This window comes from Aotus nancymaae, unplaced genomic scaffold (assembly GCF_030222135.1).
Source record: "Aotus nancymaae isolate 86718 unplaced genomic scaffold, 86718_ANA_hifiasm-v0.15.2.pri h1tg000040l, whole genome shotgun sequence".
Lineage (NCBI taxonomy): Eukaryota > Metazoa > Chordata > Mammalia > Primates > Aotidae > Aotus > Aotus nancymaae.
In genome coordinates, this window is record NW_026988454.1 from 8,186,998 (window position 1) to 8,212,302 (window position 25,305).

At 41.4% G+C, this 25,305-nt stretch overlaps 2 protein-coding genes across 4 annotated transcripts in view; both read right to left on the reverse strand.

Annotated features, from left to right (window-relative positions):
• Positions 1-8,312, reverse strand: part of ACAT2 (acetyl-CoA acetyltransferase 2) — an 18,823-nt gene extending 10,511 nt beyond the window's left edge. The window contains exons 1-4 of the mRNA XM_012451285.3: positions 8,194-8,312; positions 7,321-7,455; positions 2,536-2,717; positions 1,108-1,225 (exon numbers count right to left, since the gene is read on the reverse strand). Of these exons, the coding sequence (XP_012306708.1) occupies positions 1,108-1,225; positions 2,536-2,717; positions 7,321-7,455; positions 8,194-8,248 (490 nt within the window). The 5' untranslated portion in view covers positions 8,249-8,312. The remainder of the gene's footprint in view (positions 1-1,107; positions 1,226-2,535; positions 2,718-7,320; positions 7,456-8,193) is intronic.
• Positions 8,313-13,784: 5,472 nt separating this feature from the next.
• The window catches only part of WTAP (WT1 associated protein), a 30,528-nt gene continuing 19,007 nt past the window's right edge, over positions 13,785-25,305 (reverse strand). For 2 of the 3 annotated variants that reach the window (XM_012451321.3, XM_012451331.2), the window contains exons 6-8: positions 22,260-22,438; positions 16,816-16,970; positions 13,785-15,059 (exon numbers count right to left, since the gene is read on the reverse strand). In XM_012451321.3, coding sequence (XP_012306744.1) covers positions 14,479-15,059; positions 16,816-16,970; positions 22,260-22,438 — 915 coding nt within the window. In that variant the 3' untranslated portion in view covers positions 13,785-14,478. Of the gene's footprint in view, positions 15,060-16,815; positions 16,971-21,191; positions 22,036-22,259; positions 22,439-25,305 lie in introns of those variants that run through there. The other variant, XM_012451348.2, reaches the window with a different exon arrangement.

Genomic DNA, 25,305 nt, shown 5'->3' on the forward strand with positions numbered 1-25,305 from the left:
GCCCTGAATTCTCTGCCTCTTCAGATCATTGAGACCACTGTACCCAGTTTGGGCTCTGCCTCTCCATAACACAGTTTGGGAAGTGCCTCAGGTAGAGACAGTGACAATGGGCTTTCCCTTCTCTCAAGGATCTCAGTACAGTGGGGCTTTATATATTTTCACAAGTTTTATGCTTGTTTATAGTAGGAAGTCTAATCTTTATCAATTACCCCATCATGACCTGAGCCTTTTTTTTTCCTAAAGAAGAGAAATTTATTTTCTTACAGTTCTGGAGGCTGGAAGTACAATTCAATCCACAGTACATGCTGGAAAGAGCTCAGGATCTGAATTTTTAATGACCACCTCTAGTTATAGTTTAGGCAGTTGATCACAGTGTCTTCCATGGTTTGCCTGTCTTCTTTAGACTTCTCTGTTATGGCTCTCAGCTGAGAAGTGGTCAAGATGCCTTGAGTTTCTCATTGCTTCCTGTATCTGTAAGCCCTTCCTTCCTTCCTTCCTTGCATTCGGGCACACAGTTCCCTCTTAATGGAATCTTGTACTTTTCCCTATTACCTTTTTCCCATAATTTATATGTTACATAGAACCAGAACCGTTGCTGCATGTATTTAAGCAAGGTACTTAACCTCTCAGGGTTTGTTTCTTTAAAATGTCTACTCTTTCCTGAGTTTTACATGAATACTGAAGAGATGAGTTCTTTTGATTTCCCAGTTGCTCTGCCATTAAACCTAGACCACAGGACCCTTCAACATGAATGACCAATAAACCAATTGTTTACTACAAAAAACCAGTTAGGTCCCCAAAGAAACTGGTTTATCTCTGTTACTGCCTCTGCCGCACAAGCACTATTTGTGGGCCCTGTTTCTTCATTTGGTAAAATGAGGGGACTGTTCTAGAAGAACTCTGAAGTACTTCCTACTTCTAACATTCTCTGATAATCAAGGATTCACTAAGAGAATACTCAATTCACCTTAGTTAATCGAAGAAAAAGATACAAAAATCCTTAAGACAGTCTCTGGACATAAGGAGGAAAGCACCTAAGAAACAGATTATTATATGATCTTTTTAACCTTTTTAAAGTTATTATAGTTTCGGCTATGTCTGCCTTACCTGTAATACCCATATGACAGTTGTGAAATGCATCTGTAAGACCATCAGAGAGTATACTGTCAGCTAGTACCATCTCACCTATCTTTAGTCCTGTTCTCAAGTGAGCCAAGTGAGGAGCCTAGAAATAAGAAATAAAAATGGATTTAGGCTTAGTTGTCACTAGTCTTCTCCCCAGAATCCAACTCAAAATCATCTAGTATTTCCTAAGTCTTCATCTAGGCCCTTTGCAGTCCTTCTCCCCCGTTCCAGGTCCTCAGCCAGGACAGGGCCTGAAGACCCCTGGAATTAGCAGACTTCATCTTTCCTGTATTGGGAACCATTACTCTCCTACCTACCCATTTCCAATTCTCCCTCAAACCTACCCATTCTGTGTCCTGTTTCCTTAAGAATCTCATTTATTCTTTCCATAGAGGCAGTTAATTACCTGTTAAATGAAGCTTAAGTAAAGCTAACAATGTGTTACCTATTTTAATGGATGACATACTGCCTGGAGTGAGAATAATCAGGCTGCCTAACTTATGAGGAGGGATTTCTGACTAGTGGCCAGGCTTAACTCTCACCAACTGAATAGCAGGCATATTAGAATGGAAAGAGTTATTGATTGGACTTACAGTCAGAAGAGCTGTATTTGAATGCTGGCTCTGGGCACCAGTTTCCTCACCTGTAAACTGGGAATGATATCATCTACCCTATATGAGGCTGCTGTGAACACATGTACAAAAGTACCTGGTAAAGTACAACACAGATGTCGGTGTGATCCCATCAAAATCACTCTGATTATTTTTGCTACCTTTAGCCTGCCTCCTCCTGAATCTCAGCAATGGCTGGGCCGAATCAGCTTCTGACTAGGGAATCTGCACCTCAGCTCCTAAGCTACCTCAGTAGGAAATAGGGGATATACTTTTTCTTTCAACCACTATGCCAATTTGAGGTATGGAACTTGGTGAAACAAACTGTGCCTGGCAAACCTACTGGAGAAAAGCACCACTTGGTGGTCCTATTTTCCATATTCTATATCCTAAAAAGGTCAAAAGAGTCTGGTCCCCAGGATTTCCTTGTCATGTGCAGGAAGGTAAGTGGTAACAGCTTTTTTCTGCCTTTTATGAACAATGGGACAGAAATTTAAAACCAAGAACATCAAGCAACAAATATAAATTTAAATCAGAAAATATTATATGCTTCATTAAAAGTTTAGAAAAAGCATATTTGGTTCCAATCACACTGATTGATAAACTTTTTCATCAACCTGAATTTCCCACCCAAACTGAAGAATAGTTCACATTCAAGTAGGGATGAAGGTTGTCCTTTTTGTTTATTCGTTCATTGTTTGGCTCCAGCTCTGATATGCATCAATTTGCTCTGCTCTGGCACAGACATGACTTTCTCAGTGTGAGGTCAGTAAAAGCCACCTCATCGGAGAGTTCTTACCTTGCTCATATTTTCCATGCCTCCTGCAATCACAATGCTGGAGTCTCCTATTCCTATTGACTGGGCTGCAAGGCACACAGCTTTTAGGCCTGACCCACAGATCATCTGGCAGCTCCATGCTGGAACAGAGTAAGGAATTCCTGCACCCACACTGGCCTGTCTGACAGGATTCTGCCCACAACCTGGAAGGAAGAACACAGAGGACTCTTGGTGATCAAAAAGAAAGACAAAATGTCACAGTGAAAGTGTGTGCAAAATTGCCAGTTGGTTTACCTGCCGCTTCTTAAAGACTACAGGTCAGGTAAGCTCTCACTCGAGGCAAAAAGGCCTGTCTATACTCTCCACCTGTCATAGTCTAGCCCTTGAATATATACTGCCTTGTGCTGCTCCGTAGGTATTTCATAGATATGAGCTTTCTCCTCCATAAAGAAGTTATTAATACCTTAAGAAAGAACTGTCATCCTCATGTTTGGATAGGGCTTAAATAAGCATTATCAAACCTATGTCTTATAAACACAGGATATAACCTAGGCATTACCATCATTTCTAACTAGGGCCATTTCCTCCCAAGATCATGGCTTAAGACACTTGAGAAAAGAGGAGTTACTGATAAAGGAAAACCTTTGATAAGAAGCAGTTCTGTTCTTGCTTATTATTCATCACAGGATGCTTAAATGGTTATATAAAACAAGATAGATACAAAATCAGAATTCACAAATTATTTTCATAATTCAACTATGGGGACTTCCTTTAGTTGAAAAGAAATACGTCATTTACTTAAAGCAGCACAGAACAGAATGGACTTAAAAGTTTCAAATATTCTTTATTATTTCTTTCTTTTTTTGTTTTTTGAGACAGAGTTTCGCTCTTGTTACCCAGGCTGGAGTGCAATGGCGTGATCTCGGCTCACCACAACCTCTGCCTTCTGGGTTCAGGCAATTCTCCTGCCTCAGCCTCCTGAGTAGCTGGGATTACAGGCACGTGCCACCATGCCCAGCTAATTTTTTGTATTTTTAGTAGAGACGGGGTTTCACCATGTTGACCAGGATGGTCTCGATCTCTTGACCTCGTGGTCCACCCGCCTTAGCCTCCCAAAGTGCTGGAATTACAGGCGTGAGCCACCGCGCCCGGCATTTTTTTTTTTTTTAAAGAGACGGGGTTTCACTGTGTTGGCCAAGATGGTCTCGATCTCTTGACCTCGTGATCCGCCTGCCTCAGCCTCCCAAAGTGCTGGGATTACAGGCGTGAGCCACCGTGCCCGGCCAAAAGTTTCAAATATTCTTTTTTTTTTTTTGAGGCGGAGTTTCGCTCTTGTTACCCAGGCTGGAGTGCAATGGCGCGATCTCGGCTCACCGCAACCTCCGCCTCCTGGGTTCAGGCAATTCTCCTGCCTCAGCCTCCTGAGTAGCTGGGATTACAGGCACGCACCACCATGCCCAGCTAATTTTTTGTATTAGTAGAGACGGGGTTTCACCATGTTGACCAGGATGGTCTCGATCTCTTGACCTCGTGATCCACCCGCCTCGGCCTCCCAAAGTGCTGGGATTACAGGCTTGAGCCACCGCGCCCGGCCAAGTTTCAAATATTCTTAATCACCATTGTCTGTTATCAAAGAGTCAAGAGTAAGTGTTTATACAGTGGTTACTCTATTCCAAGGTTCAGATACCTACCACCCTTCCTTGGTGAGTTTGTTGGAAAGGACTAGCAAAAGAGTCACTGAAAAAAATTATTACATTCATCACAATGTTATCAATCTGGGATTAGGCTGGAAACTAAAAACACATAAGGTTACTTGAGACTGAAAATATATGCAGGAGCATATACATATTAAAAGATAGGCCAGGCTGGGCACGGTGGCTCATGCCTGGAATCCTAGCACTTTGGGAGGCTGAGGCAGGCAGATCACAAGGTCAGGAGATTGAGACCAGCCTGGCCAATATGGTGGACCCTGTCTCTACTAAAAATACAAAAATTAGCTGGGCGTGGTGGCCTGTGCCTGTAGTCCCAGCTACTCGGGAGGCTGAGGCAGAAGAATCGCTTGAATCCAGGAGGCAGAGATTGCAGTGAGCCAAGATTGCACCACTGTACTCCAGCCTGAGCAACAAAGCGAGACTCTGTCTCATAAAAAAAAAAGGCCAGGCGTGGTGGCTCTGGCTGGGAAAGGTGGCTCACACCTGTAATCCCAGCACTTTGGGAGGCCAAGATGGGTGGATCACTTGAGGTCAGGAGATCAAGACCAGCCTGGCCAACATGGTGATACCCTGTCTCTACTAAAAATACAAAAATTAGCTGGGCGTGGTGATGCATAACTATAATCCCAACTGCGGGAGTTCAGTCAGGTGGCAAAAATATTAAGGGAAAAATAATGGGGAAAGTTATAAGAATAGTCTCAAACCCTTTTGGAAGGCCTAAGGGGAATTTTCTATAGTTCTTGGCTGAAGGCAGCCTTATCCCCTTAGTTAAATATTACCCACTAATGGTGTTTGTTTTAGGCCTCAGAACCTGTCCTTTGATCTTTAACCTCTAGTGGTGTTGACTCAAAAAATTCTGTCATTTAATATGTGCTGAATAAAGGCCAGAGAGGCAAGCATGTGGGGGCAGGTGGTCACAACTGTTTATAGCACTGTCCAAAGAGTCTGTAAGTGGCCATGGACACCCAGCCCGCTCATTCACTATATTCTGTGTGTTAGTGTACTTTATTCATCTGTCATTGAGTCAGAGCAGGACAGACCCCCACAGGTGGTGACCCTGATACTTGGCTACTCGGGAGGCTGAGGCAGGAGAATGGCTTGAACCTGAGAGATCACATGGCTGCACTCCAGCCTGGGTGACAGAGCAAGACTCTATCTCAAATTTAAAAAAAAAAAAAAAAGAAGAAAAAATGAGGTGCTGGGCATGACGGCTTACACCTGTAATCCCAGCACTTTGGGAGGTCAAGGTGCATGGATCACTTGAGGTCAAAAGTTTGAGACCAGCCTGGCCAACATGGTAAAACCCCGTCTCTACTAAAAATACAAAAATTAGCCAGGCACAGTGGCAGGCACTTGTAATCCCAGTTACTTGGGAGGCTGAGGCAGGACAATCACTTGAACCTGGGAGGCAGAGGCAGGACAATCACTTGAACCTGGGAGGCAGAGGTTGCAGTAAGCCAAGATAGTGCCACTGTACTCCAGCCTGGGCAACAGAGTGAGACTCCATCTCAAAAAAAAAAAAAACAATGAGGCAATGAGGTGCTAACATAATAAATAATGCTAACACTTTGCATACTATGAGCTTCATAAAAGTGAGAATTTCTATCTGATAAGAATATTGCTGATCTCCAGCTGCTAAAATAGTGCCTGGCACAGAGTAGGTGCTCAATAAACATTTGTTACATGATTGTAGAGTGTATCTGGCTTAAGGAATAGAACAGATCTAAGCTCGAGTGCTAGCTCCACTTCAAACTGTGACCCTGGTAAGTCATTTAAGCTCTCAAACTCTGATTTACTCATTTGTAAAATGAAGATAATAGGATATAACAGACCAGTGGGGAAGACTAAATGAGGTAATGAAAGGAAAGCACTTTGCACAGTGCTTTAATGGCCTTCAACTTAGCAGATATGCACCTGTAGTCCCAGCTACTTGGGAGGCTAGTTTCAGCTAACTCAGAAGTTCAAGGCTGTGGTGCACCATGATGTGCCTGTGAACAGCCACTGCACTCCAGGCTAGGCAACAGAGAGAGACTCTGCTTCTACAAAATATTTTTTTAAAATTAGCCAGGTGTGGTGGCCTGCTCCTGTAATGCCAGCTACTCCAGAGGCTCAAGTGGGAGGAACACTTGAGCCCAGGAGTTTGAGGTTATAGTGGGCTATGACCAATTACACCACTGCACAGCAGCCTGAATGACAGAGTAAGATCCTGTCTCTTAAAGTAATAATAATTAATTAATTAATTAATTAGGAGTGTTCAAACCCAAAGAACCAGAAGATGGGAGCACTCACAGGACTCAGCTATATTCCCCTAGGGAGTGATATGCCCCATTTGCAAGGGGCAAATGTGCCACCTATTTTCCAAGCTCAGAACTGAGCCCTAAGAGGGCAGGGAATTTACTTGTATTGCTGGAGTCATACTCCCAGCACTAAGCACAGTATAGGGCACATAGGAGGAACTGAATACATTTTTGTTCAATGCGTGACACTTTGGGGTAATAAGGAGGAACATGCATACTTTCCTATGCATCAGGCTGTCCCTGCTTCTTAAGAATGAAAAGGCAATGTAGGTCAGTGGTCTAAGTTCATTCACAAAAAGCATATTAATGAAGCTGAGTCTTTTTGTTTGTTTAGAGAAAGGATCTCACTGTCACCCAGGCCAGAGTGCAGTGGCACAATCACTTAAAGTAATGTGCCTTAAACTCCTGGGCTCAAGTGATCCTCCCACCTCAACCTCTCCAGTAGCTGAGGCCATAATGCCTGGCTAATTATTTTATGTTTTGTAGAGACGTAATCTTGCTTTGTTGTCCATGCTGGTCTCAAACTTCTGGCCTCAAGTGATCCTTTTTCCTTGGCCTCCCAAAGAGCTGGGATTCTTAGCCAGGAGCCACACTGCCTGGCTAAGAAGCTGAGTCTCAAGCTGGATAGAAGCTATTGACAGGGCTGGAAGAAGGAGCCATAGGAGGAATTCTAACAGAAGGAACTATGAGCAAAAGTATGGAGGCAAGAACCTAAGAAATTGAGTGAGAGAGTGTGTGAGTGTGTTTATGGGCTGTTTCTAATAAGCCTGACCTCTCTTGGAATCACTGAGAGTTACCTGCTGCCAAAACATGTCCAAAGATGACCTCAGACACATCATCCGGAGCCACAGTGGCCCTCTTCAAGACCTCTTTGATGACAGTGGAGCCCAGGTCCTGGACTGGAACAGAGGCTAAAGCACCATTGAATGAGCCTGCAATAGAAAGGCGGCATCGCAAGCCTGAGAGCAGTGCATAAACTACTCCCGCGCAGCGGGGCCCCAGGACCCAGGCTGGCAAGGCCACCGCGAGGAGACAGTGCCCTCTCCTCCCACACATTCCCACACCTGCTGGTCCAAGCAAAGGTCAGGGCAGGGTAAGCGACATTTGGAGCGGCCTATGGATACCGCTGGACCGCATCTATTTCTCCAAATCCGACGGACGGGATATGGCCCCATGCTTCCCAAACAAAAGGAACCGGCGGGTCAAGGGGCTGAAAACCATGCGGCACAAAGGAGATGGAAGTCACGACCTCTAACCACAGGCCGACCCCAGCCCAGTGCCAGGCTCAGACCACCGAGTAGTTCAGCCCCTGCGGCCGCAGGCCTGACCGATGGCGCCTTCCGGAGCCGGCCAATCAGGGACCCCGTGAGAGAACGCCTCCCTACGCCAGCCAATGGGGGAGCCAGGTGGCCCGATGGCGCTACCCCCAGGAGCCAATCCGAGCATGAGTGGCGGAGTACGCCCATCGGACGAGGAGAGGGTGGGGCTGTCGCCTCAGGTCAGGGAACGCGCTAGGTGCAGGTTCCAGGGCCTCGCGGGTCCTCGCAACTTGGCGGGACCGAACTCCTCCACACACGACCCCTCTCCCACACAACACGCGTCCGGCCCTCGGCGCTCCTGCCGAAGCGGCAGGCGTCTCGGACTCTGCGCCGGGCCTGCAGGCCACTCACCTATGATGGTCCGCGCCGCCGAGACGATGACTACGGGATCCGAGCCTGCATTCATCCTGCCTACGACCGCTGCTCCCGCCGCCGTCTGCCCTTCGGTGCCTTCCAGTGAGGCAAAGCTCCTCCTCGCAGCCCACAGGCCGCGCCGCGGGGCGGGACCTGAAATGGCCCCGCCCTCCACGCAACGCACTGTGCGCAGGCGCGAAGCCAGAGCTGGGGAGGGCGGGGGCTCGGGGGCGGTGACTTGGGGGCAGGGGCTCGGGGGCGCTGGGCGGGATTGAGTCGGGAGTTATGCGGTCCGCGGCTGCGAGCAGAATCGCGAACGTCGGACGCACGCACACAGCGCCTGAAGACCGCATTTTTGGGACACTCCAGTGTTGGAGTCCCCCGACCTGACGTTTGTGGCCTTATTTTTTTAATGTTAGGGTTTTTCGAAACGGTAGAGTGGGGATTGACAAAAGACTATCTCTCGTTCAGCTTAGGACTGGAATCTCACGGGCGAGAATCTCGGCCGCCAGCTCTGGCCGCCGCAGTTACTGAGCACAGCTCTAATGGGTCCCTTTACTCTCTGCGGCTTCGGGCGGTCCTCTGCGTTTCGCCTGGAGCCAGTCATTCGCTCGCGTGCGGGGCTCGCTGGGAGCGTCTCGGTGCGAGTCCCCGTGGGGCTGGCGCCCCTGGCCGCCTTCGAAGATCAGCTTTGGTGGTGAACGGGTGAGGACGCCGGGAGCGTCTTAACATACCACAGTGAAAAGTTCCTTTGGTTGACGTTCGGACAGTGAAAGGAGCATGTAACAAGTTGGGTCAATATTGTTTAAAACCCTTTCTGACTTCCTAGCCTCTACTGGGCAAAGTTCAGAATTTTTCTGAGCTTTCTAGGGTTTCTAGGCAAGCTTACTTATTAGGGGCCATCATTACAGCAACTCGTTGGGAACACCTGGATAGTGGAGCAAGAAAACTTTGTCACAGTCATGTAGGGCAAAAGTGTCGACGAACCTGGAGAATCTTCCTGAAGAACTTTAAAGTAGACTGAAAAAAATCATTAGGTCCTGGAAACCTACATTAAGACTTTGCAGAGATATGTGGATGGGTCAAATAAATCAGAGAAGACAAACTAGAGTGTAGGCTCCAGAGGTGGGTCAATGGAGAAGGAAACGATTTGCATAAGAATGCAATTTTAGGAGAAATCTTTAGGGTCTGGAATAGTGATGAAATCAGCTGTCCCCCTGCTAGGAACTCAGCAGCACACTGTCTCTTCGGTTGTCTTGAATATCTTTCCTGTCCCCTAACATACCTGAGTCCAAGGAATTCAAGGAATGTTTCCTGTGGCTTTTGTTCTGTTCGATCCCATTTTCCCCTAACTCTCTGGCCATTTCTGAGTCTTTGTGGGCTTACTCTGACATCCCCTTAACATGTGCCCCAAGGCTCCTACTGTGCACCACCTCGCTGGGTAATACCAGTCATTCCTGTGGCATTCCCATGGCATCAGTCATCATCTGTATACTGACAAGTCTGAAACCCTTACATCTAACCTAGTTGTCTCCTAAACTAACTGGCCCTCTTCATTTGAATTCCAATAGGCACATCAGGTCTGGCACCGTAATTACACCTGTAATCCCAGCACTTTGGGAGGCCAAGGAGGGCGGATCACTTGAGGTCAGGAGTTTGAGACCAGCCTTGGCCAACATGGTGAAATCCTGCTTCTATCCTACCATAAAATACCAAAATTAGCTTGGCACAGTGGCATGCACCTGTAATCCCAGCTACTGGGGAGGCTGAGATGGGAGAATCGCTTGAACCCGGGAGGCAGAGATTTCAGTGAGCCAAGATTGCACCACTGCACTATAGCCTAGGCGACAGAGAAACCCTGTCTCAAATAAATAAATAAAATTTCCTATAAGCACATCAGATTTGACATATTGAAACCAAACTCTTCCAGCCTAACACTTCTCTATTTAATCTCAGTGAGCAGTATCACTGTCTTCTGTTAACTAAGCCAGAAATTTACCTCTGAAACTCCTCTTAAACATCACTTCTTCCAGAAAAGCCTTCCAATCTCCTGCATTTGGTGCAAACATCTTACCCCTTGCTTTCAACTTACCATATAATTCCTAGTTTGTCTCCTTTACTAGACTATACAAGCTTTGCAAGATGATCCTGTTACACTGCTTTATAAACAGCTCCTAGGACATTATAGGCATGCATTATGAATGAACACCAATACATTCTTTTTTTTTTTTTTTTTTTTGAGACGGAGTTTCGCTCTTGTTGCCCAGGCTGGAGTGCAATGGTGCAATCTCGGCTCACCGCACCCTCCGCCTCCTGGGTTCAGGCAATTCTCCTGCCTCAGCCACCTGAGTAGCTGGGATTACAGGCACGCGCCACTGTGCCCAGCTAATTTTTTGTATTTTTAGTAGAGACGGGGTTTCACCATGTTGACCAGGATGGTCTCGATCTCTTGACCTCGTGATCCACCCGCCTCGGCCTCCCAAAGTGCTGGGATTACAGGCGTGAGTCACTGCACCCAGCACCAATACATTCTTTATGGCCAGTGCCTAGCACATTTAAATGAGTATGAATATAGTCTTCTGGAGACAAGGAATGTACTCTTTCCTGCTTGAAGGCTCTATCCAGAATAAGTTTAGGAGCAAATCTTGAGAAGGTGATTGCATGCTTCTGCTGAGTGGCCACACAGCCTCTGTCCCCTGAGGAGTCCTCATTATAGCTACTCATATCATTACCTACTCAAAGGTATGTATGGGCTAGATGAGGACTAAGAATAATGAATGAAGAGGGGGCCGGGCGCGGTGGCTCATGCCTGTAATCCCAGCACTTTGGGAGGCTGAGGCAGGTGGATCACAAGGTCAAGAGATTGAGACCATCCTGGTCCACATGGTGAAACCCTGTCTCTACTAAAAATACAAAAAATTAGCTGGGCATGGTGGCACGTGCCTGTAATCCCAGCTACTCAGGAGGCTGAGGCAGGAGAATTGCCTGAACCCAGGAGGCGGAGGTTGCGGTGAGCCGAGATCACGCCATTGCACTCCAGCCTGGGTAACAAGAGCGAAACTCCATCTCAAAAAAAAAAAAAAAAAAGGAAAGAAAGAAGAGGAAGATAATTTTTGAAAATTACGTCTACATCTCGAATCATAAACTACCTGGACTGGTGAACAGGGTGAGTGGGTAGGAAAGCTACCAAAATCTCCAAGTCAAGTGCTTACTCATGAGGAGCCACCATTACAGCAGTGCTTCAGAGCCAGTTTATCTTAAAGGGGCCTTCTCAGCATTTTCCCCCTGTAAGATGCAATCATTCTTGGTTAAGTTTCATAAAGAGTTGCAGAAGTCCAGGCCAGGTCTTAAGAAGGCCGGATTCACCAACCTACCATGTAGCAAATTCCTCCTTGGTTTCCATGAGGGGAGCAGTAAATCACCAAAGTGGATGTGCCATAGGATAGGGGTCAGCAGCATGCTCCTCACCACTTAGGGGTGGCTCAACAGTGCCTCACCACAGCCACCCATGTTGGGTCCAGATCAGAGTTAATGCCATTACCTGGGGCTTTGAAAGTGTTCACTATAACCACAGGGATAGGTGAGCTCCTGAGACAGTGTCATAGAGCAGCAGGCAATGACTGAGTACAGGGTGTAACTACTCATGAAAGAGGGAATATCTGAGAAAGAAAATTGTCAGAAGGAATGGCTTTGCATTGTTTTGCAAGTGTCTCAAAAACTGGAGTAGTATATCAAATGCAGCTGATGAGCCAAGGAAACTGAAGTCTGTTGCACTCTATGTATGAGGACTCCTACCAGGAACCAAATCGGGGAACCAATCAAGGGACACTGTGATCTTAGACTTCCCAGGCTTCCAAAACCCCAGGCTCCCAAAACAGTGAGGAATGAGTGTGTAAAGTCACCCAGTCTGGTATTTTTTTTTTTTTTATAGCAGCCTGAGTTAAGACTACTGTTAAAAGCACGCTACATGTATTGACTTAAGTGAGTGCTCTTACAGGGGAAAGGAAAAAAAAAAAAAAATCAAGCCGTAGAGGATACATTTGCCCAAGTCAGTTAAGTGTAATGCCAGGATTCAAACCAATTAGATGCAGAAGCCACTCTCTCTTCTTGGATATGGTCTATCACCTCTCTTATCATAGTCAAACCGGAAAATAAAGCATCCAATTCCAGAAATGAGAAATACTGACTCTGTACAGCATAAGTGCTCTGAGTTATTCATCAGGCAGACCCAACAGAAACATGAAAATGTCACATTAACAGGTTAATATTAAATTCAGTCATAAAATTATGTAACTTGTTGAAAAATTAATTTCCTACCACACACTCATGATTACATTACACCCACAGGACAGAGAAATTCCATTTGTTTAAATTGTCAAGTTGAAGGATGTACACAAAAGCCAAACACAGTATTTGACATACCAAGGGATTATGATTTTAGTTCACAGCAAAATGTTTAATCATATGCAAATTAAAATTGTGTAGAATTTTTTTACTCTCTTGAGCAGACTGCAGAAAAGGCTAATCAAGACACAGTGCAGTATTTCATTTACTACTGAAAACCGGATATACCTGTGTCAGCTAAACAAGCAAAAGCAGCAGTTACTTTCAAGTAAGTTGTACCTGTTTCAAGTATTGTAATTCCACTTCCAAGGTTTCTTGATTATATTACAAGTTATGTCTAAAACAACTACTTTGCTTTTAGCAGAAATGGAATTTAATTTCGACCATATATGAAAGCTATTCATTTTAAGGCCATTCAATATCATGCTTTTATACTTAATCTTTAATTGCTTCTCAGAAAATGGAGCAATCTTTGACATTCTTCAACCTTAAAACACGTCTCCTACCTACATTCTAACATCCCTTACTCATGTAATATTATCAAATATGTTGTTAGTAAAAGTCAGTAGTACTGCCCAGTGTTTTAAAACAAACATCACTCACTACACAAGATATTCTTCCTGAAATTAGGTTACAAAAAACAAACCCTGCTTTGGAATTAAACCTCAGAAAGGGCTGAGAGCTGTGGCTCATTCCTGCAATCCCAACACATTAAGTCAAGGCAGAATCAACCCGTGGGGCCAGGAGTTTGAGGCCAGCCTAGGGAACATAGCAAGGCCTTGTCTCCACTAAAAATAAAATAAATGTAGCTGGGTGTGGTAGTAAATGCCTGTAGTCCCAGGTACTCAGAAGGCTGAGGTGGGAGGATCACTTAAGCCTAGGACTTTGAGGCTGCAGTGAGCCATGACTGCACCACCGCACTTAAGCCTGGGTGACACAGCAAGACCCTCTCTCTCACACACACACACACACAAACCCCTAAGAAATATTTAGGTGACTATTTTCTTTATACTTTTCTGTATTTTCAAATATTTTGTAACAAGTCAAGAAAAAATTTTAAGTGTAGCCCTAAACTCCAGATCCATTTGGCATAAATTAAAAATTATGTACAAAATCAAAATCGATGCTTGGCCTTAAGTTTCACTGTTGTGGTACTTGGACAAAAATGAGTAGAAATTCAGTGACTCAATGAAAATAAATGACGAATGCTAAACATACACACAAAACAAAAACAAAAAAGCTAATTAAGGAGTTACAATAAAAATCTTTATTTAGGTTTGGTCAGTACAGGTAAGATATATTGGAGTCACAGAGCAATATGCATTAACAGGATACAACAGTTCATAAAAACTGAGTAACTATGCACACAAATTTCTTAAACATTCAGTCACCTAAAGAGAAAATGCACAGATGTATGGTGGAAAAAACTGTATCTAACACTGAAACTACTACAGGACTCCATCAATGAGTCCAGCTTTTAGTGATAAAAAACTACTGTACTGGGCAAACTTGGCAGTCATAAAACCACATCTATTCTAACAAGTCTGAATGGTGCATAAGTACAGTAACAGCATGAGTAAGAATGCCCTTACACAGCACAGGTTCTAAACGACATAGATTTATACAGACATCATTGTGTTATAGTTTAAGGAAAAATTTCCATTTACAATTTCACATTAACTCATATAAAAATAACTTGACCCTACACAAAATGTCCTTTTAGCAACATTCAAAGTAATTAACTGTTACAATTTCCAAAGTGGCAGAGGTATTGAAGCAAAACAAACAAACAAACAAAAAACCCAAAGAGAAACCAAACAAAAAGAACCAAAACGTACACCCACGAAAAGGCAAATTGTGACAAAGTATGCATTAATTTTCTGGACAGTATCCTCTCCCAAATTAAATGACACTGTATAAAAATTTGCTGAAAAAATATTACAAAACTGAACCCTGTACATTTACACTTGAGTCCAAGCCATTCTGAACGTGGCGGGAACCCACAGTTCGGTTACCTTTCCCACTCACTGCTTTTTCCTCTTGAGGGTCATGATTGGAGTCTGTGTCATTTGACTGGTGTGTGAGAGAGTTTTCACTGCCCGTGGGAGAGTCTACACTTTCATACCCCGCACTGAGTTGATTTACGTAACCACTACCTCCTCTGCCAGTTCTTTCCTCTGAGCTGTTGGAGGCCTTATTACCATTCCCTGGAGAAGAAGGAAAGTCATCTTCAGTTGTGTTCCCCTCCCTGTGAAATCCAGACCCAGACGTCCTCTGGCGGGAGGAGCTACCATTACTTGGTCCGTTTGTCAGACGACTGCAGTCTTTACTTGTGGCCTCTGACTGTTCTACAGGTTCAGAAGCTGTAGTCCTGCTGGTACTTGGGGCAGAAGCCTGAGACTGCTGCTGGTACTGAGCCAACTGCTGGCGTGTCTCCTTCAGCTGCTGCTGTAGAACTAGAATGGTACTCTGCATACCCTCTACTTCTTCGTCAAGCTGGATGATGAAGTCATTCAGTTCTGTGCAAAGGAGAGTCAAATCAACTTTAATATCTCTTAAAACATTGGAAAACGTATCTTCAGTGCCTGCCACAAAGCAAGGCAGTCAATAAATGCTTGCTAAGTAAACAAATACAATACTAAAATCACACTACATTTATAAATTTTGCTTGAAATCTTAAAGTATGTTTACTTTGGGGGAAGTCAGATACTTAATATACAGCTGGCCCTCCACATTCACGGGTCCTGCATCCGTGAATTCAACCAACTGTAGAAGGAAACTATTTGAGGAAAAAACTGAGTCTGTACTGAACATGTACAGATTTTTTTTTCTTGTCATTATCCCCCAAACAATACAGTAGAATAACTACTTACATAGCAGCTACACTGTATTAGGTACTGTTAAGTAATCTAGAGATGGCTTAAATGTACACAGGTTTCTTTGCTTTTCGTGTTTTTATTTTTTTTGAGATGGAGTCTCACTCTGTCACCCAGGCTGGAGAAAGTGGCACAATCTCGGCTCACTGCAACTTTCACCTCCTGGGTACAAGTGATTCTCCTGCCTCAGCCTCCCAAGTAGTTGGGACTACAGATGTGTGCCACCACACATGGCTAATTTTTTTGTTATTTTTAGTAGAGATGGGGTTTCACCATGTTGGCCATGGTTTGAGAAGGCAAGTCTTAAACTTCTGACCTCGTGATCCACCCGTCTTGGCTGGGATTACAGGCATGAGCCACCATGTCCGGCCCAATGTACATAGGTTTATATGTAAATATGACATTGTTTTATATGAGGGGCTTATCTGTTGGAGGTCCTGACACCAATCCACCATGGATACTGAGGGACGACTTTATTAAGCAACCAAGTTAAAATTATTTCGATCCATCTTGCCATCCACCCAATTACAGCCCCTAAAGTTTGATTTACATTTACCTATGGGGCCAACTATGGCCAGTCCCCTTATTGCTGACCCTCCTAGCCAGTGTCTTAGTTCCATAGCAGGTCTGGCCCTTAAGGACAGTGTGGTCCTCTATTAATACTCCAAAGACGCCCAGGTTCTCAACTAAGGACTGTTATACATATAAGGACAAGTCACAGGAAATAATTCCTGATGATTTTGAAAAGGTAAGTAGTTTAGAAGAAATTACTTGGCTACTAATCATCCTTGCAATTTACCATCAGAGACACTAATTTTCAATTTAAAATTTAAAAGAATTTAGATATTTTCCTTACTGATAATGCACCTTACAAAGAGGAGAAACAGGACAGATGCGCTACACTTGCACTAAAAAGGATGGAGGCTGACAAGTTTTGTTTATCTCAGCAAATTTAAAGAGTAAATCGCTTATTCACTAATAAAACCATCACAGGTACAATCAACTATATTACTTTCAGATCGCTGAAAACTGCGAAATATTTCTAAGATTTACACTTAAGGAGAAATGGTTAAAGCTATTTTCCCTTTCAAATACTGATTACAAATTTGTCCATCTTGTTAAGTAATATAACAACCTTTTATCTTTTACCAAATCCTACCCCCACTAAAAACAAAAACGTAAGAAGTTTTGAACAACAAAGAATGAGGAGGTTGGGGAAAAACACATTAAAATTATGTGGCTTTGTCTGTTGACTCAACTAAAAATGTTTCATTCACAATAATATACAATCATAGGCAGAGGTTAACAATGTACAAAATCTAACCTGTAATATTATTCATGACTGGCAGTTTTAAAGCCAGTGCACAGTTAAGAGGACTTTTCAAAAAAAACCCCTTACCATCCTGACTGCTTTTAAGCTCCTCACTATATTTCTTCTGTAAAGCCAACTCTGCTTCAAGTTGTGCAATACGTCCCTGGGACAGCTGCCTTCCAAGCTCTTGATTCTCCTGGATAAGCATTCGACACTTCGCCATTAACTTTTTCCCTGTTTGGCTGTAAAGGAAAGAGCCATCTATCACAAAATGAAGACAAAACTCTCTATAACCTTCTTTGCTTACAATTATTACAGTGATAGATGTAACACATACAAACATAACTATATCACAGCAGATGCTTCCCCATAATTACCATCTTCTTTTCTGGGACACATCCATCTTCTGCATTTCAGTATTTTGCCAATACAGCAGCAAAAATAAACACTAAACAAAAGGTGTCCAAACAGCTACACCTTGTTTCTCTTACATCAATAATTCTAAAATCTACCTATTTTCATCTCAAATTATCATTTGAAATGGAAACAGAGCCAGTTAATTAACATATGCCTTGGCTACACCAATATTATTACACTAAAGTATCTAGTGCTTTATCAAATTTCTTGAAAAGGTACATGCAACATCAATCACAAATGCTTCTCTATAATCTAATATATGAAAATCAGTACCCACAAATAAAAATGAGTGAAGTATATTTATTCTTGCTAGAAAAACATTTAATACGCATTTCCTTAATAGGAAGTCCTCCAGCGTGGGCAACATAGTGAGACCCCCAACGCTACAAAATTTTTTTTAAAAAACTGGCCAGGTACACATGCTTGTAGTGCCAGCCTCTGGAAAGTCTGAGGTAGGAGGATTGCTTAAGCTCAAGTGTGTTGATCATGCCTGCATTCCAGCCTGGGAAAGAGATCCTGTCTCAAAAACAAGGAGGAGAGAGGGAAGTTTTCTGGTACATCCATCTTCCATCTTCCACAATTCTCAAGAATATATGAATATATCTATTATATCAACTGAGGCACATTCAGCAATTATATTATTATTTTTTAAGACTTAAGACTTTATTGACAGAAAAGATCATCCTTTTGACACAAAAAGAAGATCAGTGGTCATGTATCACAATTCAAACTTGTGAATATCTGCCAATATAGGAGTGCCACACTTTCCATAAATTAGTTTCTAAATGCTAGTGCAACATACTACAGAACCTATGTGCACATACATAGCAATTGCAAAAATGTAATGAAAAACTCAAAAGTTTCTCAATAAAATTTTATTTTCTTTAAGCTGCAGCAATAAAAGAAATTATTTGTTTCTTCTTATAATCATTTATGAAGACAAAAAAAAATCACTTTTAAAAGAATCTAAGTAAATAATTGTTATCTTTACCTTTGAGACTTGGATAAAGACAGTGTGACATTCTTGTCCTTGGGGGTAAGCCCAGAAGGACCTTATTGGCTAAAACATTTTTTTATTTCTAGTTAATTCTAGTCTTTCCTCCTCCTGGTGAGGCTTTCACTTGCCTGACACATTACTTCAGTTATGCCTTAGAACTTTAAAAATTGAAGCATCTCGTAAAGAATTATCATTCTTTGAAGTGTTGCAGTTCTTGTTTTATTTATTTATTTATTTTTTAAGATGGGGTTGCACCGTATTGGTCAGGCTGGTCTTGAACTCCTGACCTCAAGTGACCCGCCCACCTCAGCCTCCCAAAGTGCTGGGAATTACAGGCATGAGTCACTGCGCCCTGCAGTTCTTTTACCTCCAATATAATTTCTTTTTTGAGATGGGGGGTCTCACTGTGTTGCCCAGGCTGGAGTGCCATGGTGTGATCTTAGCTCACTGGAGTCTTGATCTCCCCAGGCTCAGGTGATCCTTCCACCTCAGCCTCTAGAGTAGCTGGGACTATAGGTGTGCACCACCACCACCAGCTAATTTTTGGATTTTTAGTAGAGATGGGGTTTCACCATGTTGCCCAGGCTGGTCCCAAATTCCTAAGCTCAAGTGATCTGCTCACCTCAGCCTTCCAAAGTGTTCAGATTACACACATCAGCCACTGTGCCTGGCTGCATGTTTTCTAACCTAATGTAATTCAAGGAAAAGTTTGTAATTAAGCTTCTTTACACAAAATCTGTGAACAGTTAAACCTGGGTTACTACTGTTCAGAGGAGCCTAAGGTGTAAGTCACCAGTGAGCATGAGGTAAGGGGTTCATTCTTTGATATGATAACTGTTATTAGCTGGTGTTTTGTTCATTGCTACTGTAGCTCCAGATTTCCATCATTTCCCATCAGCACTCTCAGGCTTTAGCCTCCACTGAACACCCACTTAGAAATTAAACAGTGAGAAAATGAGAGAGATGCAGGATTATCAAAAACAATAGAATTCCTTTCACTTTACTACCTATGCTCTCAAAACTGTCTTCTTGCAAAGTCTATATATTTCATTGGTGTTTACAACTAACCTGAAAATCCTTATTATGTAATTTTTAAAGAGTAGAAAAAAAGACAACTGTAAGATACATTAATTTATGATCTGACTTAACCATATTAATTTGTGACCTGACTTAACCCCATATAAAAATGTCACAAATTCTAATGCAAAAAAGGTTTCGTTTGAAAGCTGTATCTTTTTAGAAATAAATGGCTAAGCTCATCTATCACGTTTAAAACTAGTCATCACTAAAATAAATTTTAACAAAATAACTTTCGATAAAATAATTTAATTACAAGTAATTTTTTTGAAATAATTTTTTAAAATTACAAACAAAAAACCCCATTCCTAAAATCAATTAACCCACAAACATAATAGAAAGCACTTTAAAAGATGTACCTCTAAACACTCTTTAAAATATGTGCATCCTCACATGAATGAAACATTTTAACTTAAGTGGACAGGTTAATTTAGGGAATCTTTCTTCCTCAAAATTAAAACAGAAAAACAGTAAAGTGAAGACACACAAACGCACACACCTCAAAGCAAAATCCATTCCACTACTGGAAATATTCCAGACAGGGGACTGCCTGAGCCATTATTTGTTTCAAATTAGTGATGTATTTATAGTACCTGATATGCTCTGGCTTACAGCCAATTTTACAAGGAAAAATCCATTTAGAAGTGATTCAAATAAATTATGATACCTTAATATAATGGAAATACACTACATAACCATTAAAAATGTGTAGTAGTCTAGATATACTAAAAAATGGAAAAATGCCGAAGAGACTAAGTGAAAAAAAACAAGGTGCAAGTCATCTGTTTATGGTATGATTACATTTGTTTAAAACAATATACATAAAATGACTGTATATGCATAGAAATAATCTTGATGATACCCAAGAAAAGTAACAGCAGCTACTGCTCCTGGAGAACAAAATGGGATGTCAAGGTCACATCCAGGAGTGACACTCACTTTTCATCTTCAACATTCTCTACATTATTTCAATTTTACACACAAGCATGTATTATCTTATTAATTAGAAGAGAAAATTTTAACAATGACAAGGAAAAAACCATAGAACTCACGACTGTTATCTAAGTGGCAAAGAAAGATGCCCATTAAATTTGAGTGCATTTTATACATTTTATGAATTACTTCTTGATCTACTAAAAAGATACTTAGGCCATTTCTACTGTGATCTTAGATGGCATAAAATATATACAAAAGCCTTAATGCAAGCACATAAGCTAATTTCAAACAGATCTGGTTACTTACCCTCCAACCCTCACAAATAGTGAGAATTTTAGAAGCAGATTTCTTGCTGAAAAAATCACACAAACCAATTCTTCAACCCACCCTCTGCCCCACAATCAGTTCCCTAAAGCACAAACATACAAGATACTTACAATTGATTTGAATGATAAAGAGAGAACTTAAGTCACCCTTGTTAAAACTGCACTTAAACGTTGGGACAAGCTGGAACATTTATCTTCCACTCATCTTAGACTCCATTATCACCAAGCGAAAATTTGAATTGGTGACTTATAGAATGATCTGACGGAAAAAATTCACCTCCAGGATTGGATGGAAGCATGAAGAAAATAATGCCTCATTTATCTAAATGATTAAATGAATTTGCTAGAAATGATCACTATACCTTTTTTCAATTCACAAAATGTCTTACTTAGGCCAGCCCACAGTTCCAACACATTATCTTCTGGCAGGCACCCTGTGAAGCTGTCCCACATTACTTTCTACTGCAATACCCTGGGACAAAGCGTCATAAAAGTAACAAGTGTCAAGTCTCCTTGTCTTTTATGATATCAAATGGAATAAAGTAGGTCTTTTAAAAATGAGGCACAGCGCCTTTTCCTTCACTTTGAAGAGCACAGCAACAGTATTTCCAAAATCAATCTGCTCTCCACAGCCCCCGCCCCAAATTAAACTGTTAAAGAGTACAACAAAATCATCATAATATTCTTTGAACTTAAAAAAAAAAAAAACAACTATTTCAAGGCACATTTAATTTAATATCAAGAGTGCAATACAAAAGGCCCAAATACAATGAAGGAACACATTCCCCCATTAACACCAACGACAATGCTCTTTTAAACATGTGCCTGTTGAATGGAATGGGGATTTCATAAAATTCACTAAAAAAATAATGCAGTGAGTCTCATATCCTTATATCCTTATACAGCTAATATCCTTATACAATCTAGTTGTGAAATGAATGTTTATAATGCTTCAAACAGTTTAAACCTGAAGTTTGATACCACACCTTCATGTTTGTACAGTCCTCAGTAAGATTATCTACAGATTTGCAACCATTCAAAGAACAAACCATTGAATAAAACCACATTGATTTAAGGCTCAAGCAAGTACTATAGAGCCCCAAACTAAATGGTTAAATATATGCGCTACTTGTACGGACATCTATTGATTCTCTCATGACTATTAAAAGTTGGTTCTCAGCAAATAAACTCTTTAAAGGCAAAATTCACCTCATTTGAGTTTTGACCCAGAAGTTCAACAACAATCATGAAGTCCACAGTCTTATTGGCAAAACTGATATACAGTGTCTCTAAGTCACTGTGCTCAAGGTTAAGAGCGATGCATATTCCATTTTTACATTTTACTGGAATTTTACATGTTCAATTCATGACTTAAAATCTCTAGGTTTTCATTCCTTCAAACTGTCTGAAGACACAGTGTGCCACAGACTTAAGACTTCTGTTTCTCCCTCTATTTTCTTCAAACAGAAACATTTCTCAAGTGTCTACATGTTCTAGAAGGGGAATTTTTCGGAGGTGGCCACTTCTTCGGAATAGTCCGACGCCATCAGGCCTCTGAAGCAAGGGGAAGGGGAAGAGAAAAAGCTGAAACACAAGGTTCATCTGGTAAGTTTTACATTAACCATTACAAGCTGGACAGTGTAAGAATGTGGCTTTTTTTTTTTTTGGCTCAAAAAGTCTGAGTCTTGGTGTGGAAACGAGTACTTGGCTGTCCCACCACAGCTTTCTCGTAGTGGGACTGTCAGGGAAGTCTTGACTGGGGAGTATGATTTGTTTACCTATCAGGCGTAAACTTCCAGGCACTCAGTTCATTTTGGGCTTGTTCCAGTTTGTCTTTAGTCTGTTCCAGTTCACCTTTCATTTTTAGGAAAAACAAGTTGATCGCTGGGTCTACCATTGTTGATCTCAGTTGGGCAACGCTCGGCTGCTGGACTTGCTTGAGGTACTGGATTTGAGTCTGTACAAAGCAAAAGAAACAATTACGACCAAATCAAAGGAAAAATACATAAGAAGGTGGGGAAAACTCCCTCCTTCACTTGATTTACTAACTCCCTCATTAAGCTCCTTCCCTCTTTGATCCTGAAATTCTCTAGAAAAATCTTTCAACTTTTAAGAAAAAGTAAAAATTAAAAACTATTTGATGAACATGCTAATTACCCTGACCTAATAGCTATACATTGTATGTATTGAAACATCACTATGTAGTAGTCCTTGAATATGTACAATTATTATCTGTCAATTAAAAAAATATTTATTTAAGGTTATTCATGCAGGAATTGAGGCCATTTGATAACATCTCCAAATCCAGGACTTAACTTTAAAATGGCTACATATATTTTACTTTACAATCCAAACATTACCAAAAACAGACAAAACTCAATGTTATATTTACTAAAACTGCTGATGACCCACTGGAAAAAAAGCAAAGTTTAAAATATTAATTACCTAACAGTTAATGACGTCTTTTGGTTTGCTTATTTTAAATTTTGCCTGTGAAAATTATTCTATGTAAAATCCCCTAAAAATACATCAGGTACAAGATTATAACTTAAAATACACATTTGCAGTTCTAAAAGAAAAAATATACAGTACTTACATCTACATGAGTTGCCATTGTAGCTTATAAAAGCGAAACTCTATAGGGCCTTAAGCCAAAGTGTAATTCATACTTTTTTCCCTTCTGAGTTGATTTGAATTATAGAATTATAAAGCTAGAAAGTAACTAACCTAAACCAAACTGCTTATTTTGAGATTAAATAACCCAACTGTTTAGTTCAGTGCCATAGCTGGGACTAGAATTCTAGTTCTCTGGCCTTCTGATTCCCAGTCTAGAGCTTTTTCCACCATACCAGAACCCTTCTACTTACATATGAAACCTTCAATTTCGACTTCAGTTGTACTATTTACTAGCACACTAAAAATATATTTCTAAAATATGAAATACAGTTATTAGTGTTAAATTCACCATTTTAGTCATACTCAGAGTAGATTTGGCCCAAGTTCTAGCTCCATACTAAGGCTTAAACAGGATTACAGTTAAAATTTCCTAATATAAATTTAGTAAAAGGAACAAATACACTAGGTAAATTGGGACTGTATTTAATTAGCTTCACTGAGCAAACAAAAATAATATTTTTTTAATAAAAAAGTACAACTGCATAGTCAATGTGAAGCCAGCTGCTAAGATAACTTAACAAAGCAAGAGTACACCATGTCTTACAGTGGACTCCATGTACTGATAAAAGTCTACAACACTGAGACTCAGTTACTATTTAGGTTTACAAAGACCCAATAGTGAACATTTTCAATCATGAAAAGAGAGGTGAACTCTGACTAGAATAAATTCCATGTTCTAGAGATGAGAACACTGGGTAAAGTGTTTTCAAAGTTAGCTTTATTCCTAAATCTTATTTGATTGGCAAAAGACTAAATGAAAAATAGAAAAACCACTGAGGTGAACAAAAATGATAAGATTTTACTTACCAACAAAATACAGAGTTAAGAATAAAGTAACTATTTATGTGGCTAACTTATGCCTTACACTCACAACTGACTAAACTGACTACTGATGTACTTGGCAAAGACTGCATGTAGACAAACAAATACAGCATTATTATTAAAAGATCAAACAGATAAGTTAGTATGCTGGGCAAAGAAAAGATCTACAGAAACAAACAGACTTCTGAAATACCAAGGGTAAAAGCAGCAGCGCTGTTTTAAAGGATAGGTACTGGCCGGGCATGGTGGCTCACGAGGTCAGGAGCTCAAGACCAGCCTGGCCAAGATGGTGAAACCCCATCTCTACTAAAAATACAAAAAATTAGCTGGGCATGATGGCGGGCACCTGTAATCCCAGCTACTTGGGACACTGAGGCAGAGAACTGCTCGAACCTGGGAGGTGGAGGTTGCAGTGAGCTGAGATGAAGCCACTGCACTCCAGCTTGGGAGACAGAATAAGACTCTGTCTCAAAATAAATAAATGAAAAGTAAATAAATAAAGGACAGGTACCTAATACAAACCTTTCCACGTTTTTTCATTCTCAAGGGGGTAAGAAACCCTCCTTCTCAGGGCCAAGCTTTTCAACCAATGCTTAACCTATTCCCTCCTACCTCCTCTAGTACGTAACTCCCATTCTTTCTACCCTTTAAATTTGGTTTCTCACGATTGCAACTTGACAGTTTCTCTAGAGGAGAGGTATCCAATCTTTTGGCTTCCTTGGCCAACAGCCTCTTAACTGCCAAATCTAACAAACAATTTTAAATTCCTGTTGTATAGAACTTTATGTATGCCTTTGTTTTATTTTATTTAATTAATTAATTTATTTTTTTAAAGATGGGTTTCACTATGTTGGTCAGGCTGGTCCTAAACTCCCGACCTCAGGTGAGCCGCCCACCTTGGCCTCCAAAGTGCTTGGATTACAGGCATGAGCCACCACGCCCAGCCAGCCTTTGTTTTAATCACTTTATTTTTTTTGCGGGGCGGGGGAAGGAATGTTGGATTTCCTCAATTTTCCTAATACCACACTCTGCTCTTCTTTTAAAATTTGATCTTTGTAGGCTCTATCCTAGTAGCATCACTACTCAACCAGTCAAACAAGACAAACCTGAGAGCTGTGATTCTTCATTATCATTCCTTCCACAACAGCATCCAAACTAAAAAAGTCCTATTGATTTGTGCCTCCAAAACACCTATTCTGTCTTGCCTGCTCCCTGTTGCCAGTGGCTTCATTTATCTCATCTGGACTATTTTAAGAGCCTCACAATTGGTTTTCTTGCTTAAAGTCCTATTCCACTCACATCCATCTTTCATACTCAAGCCAGATT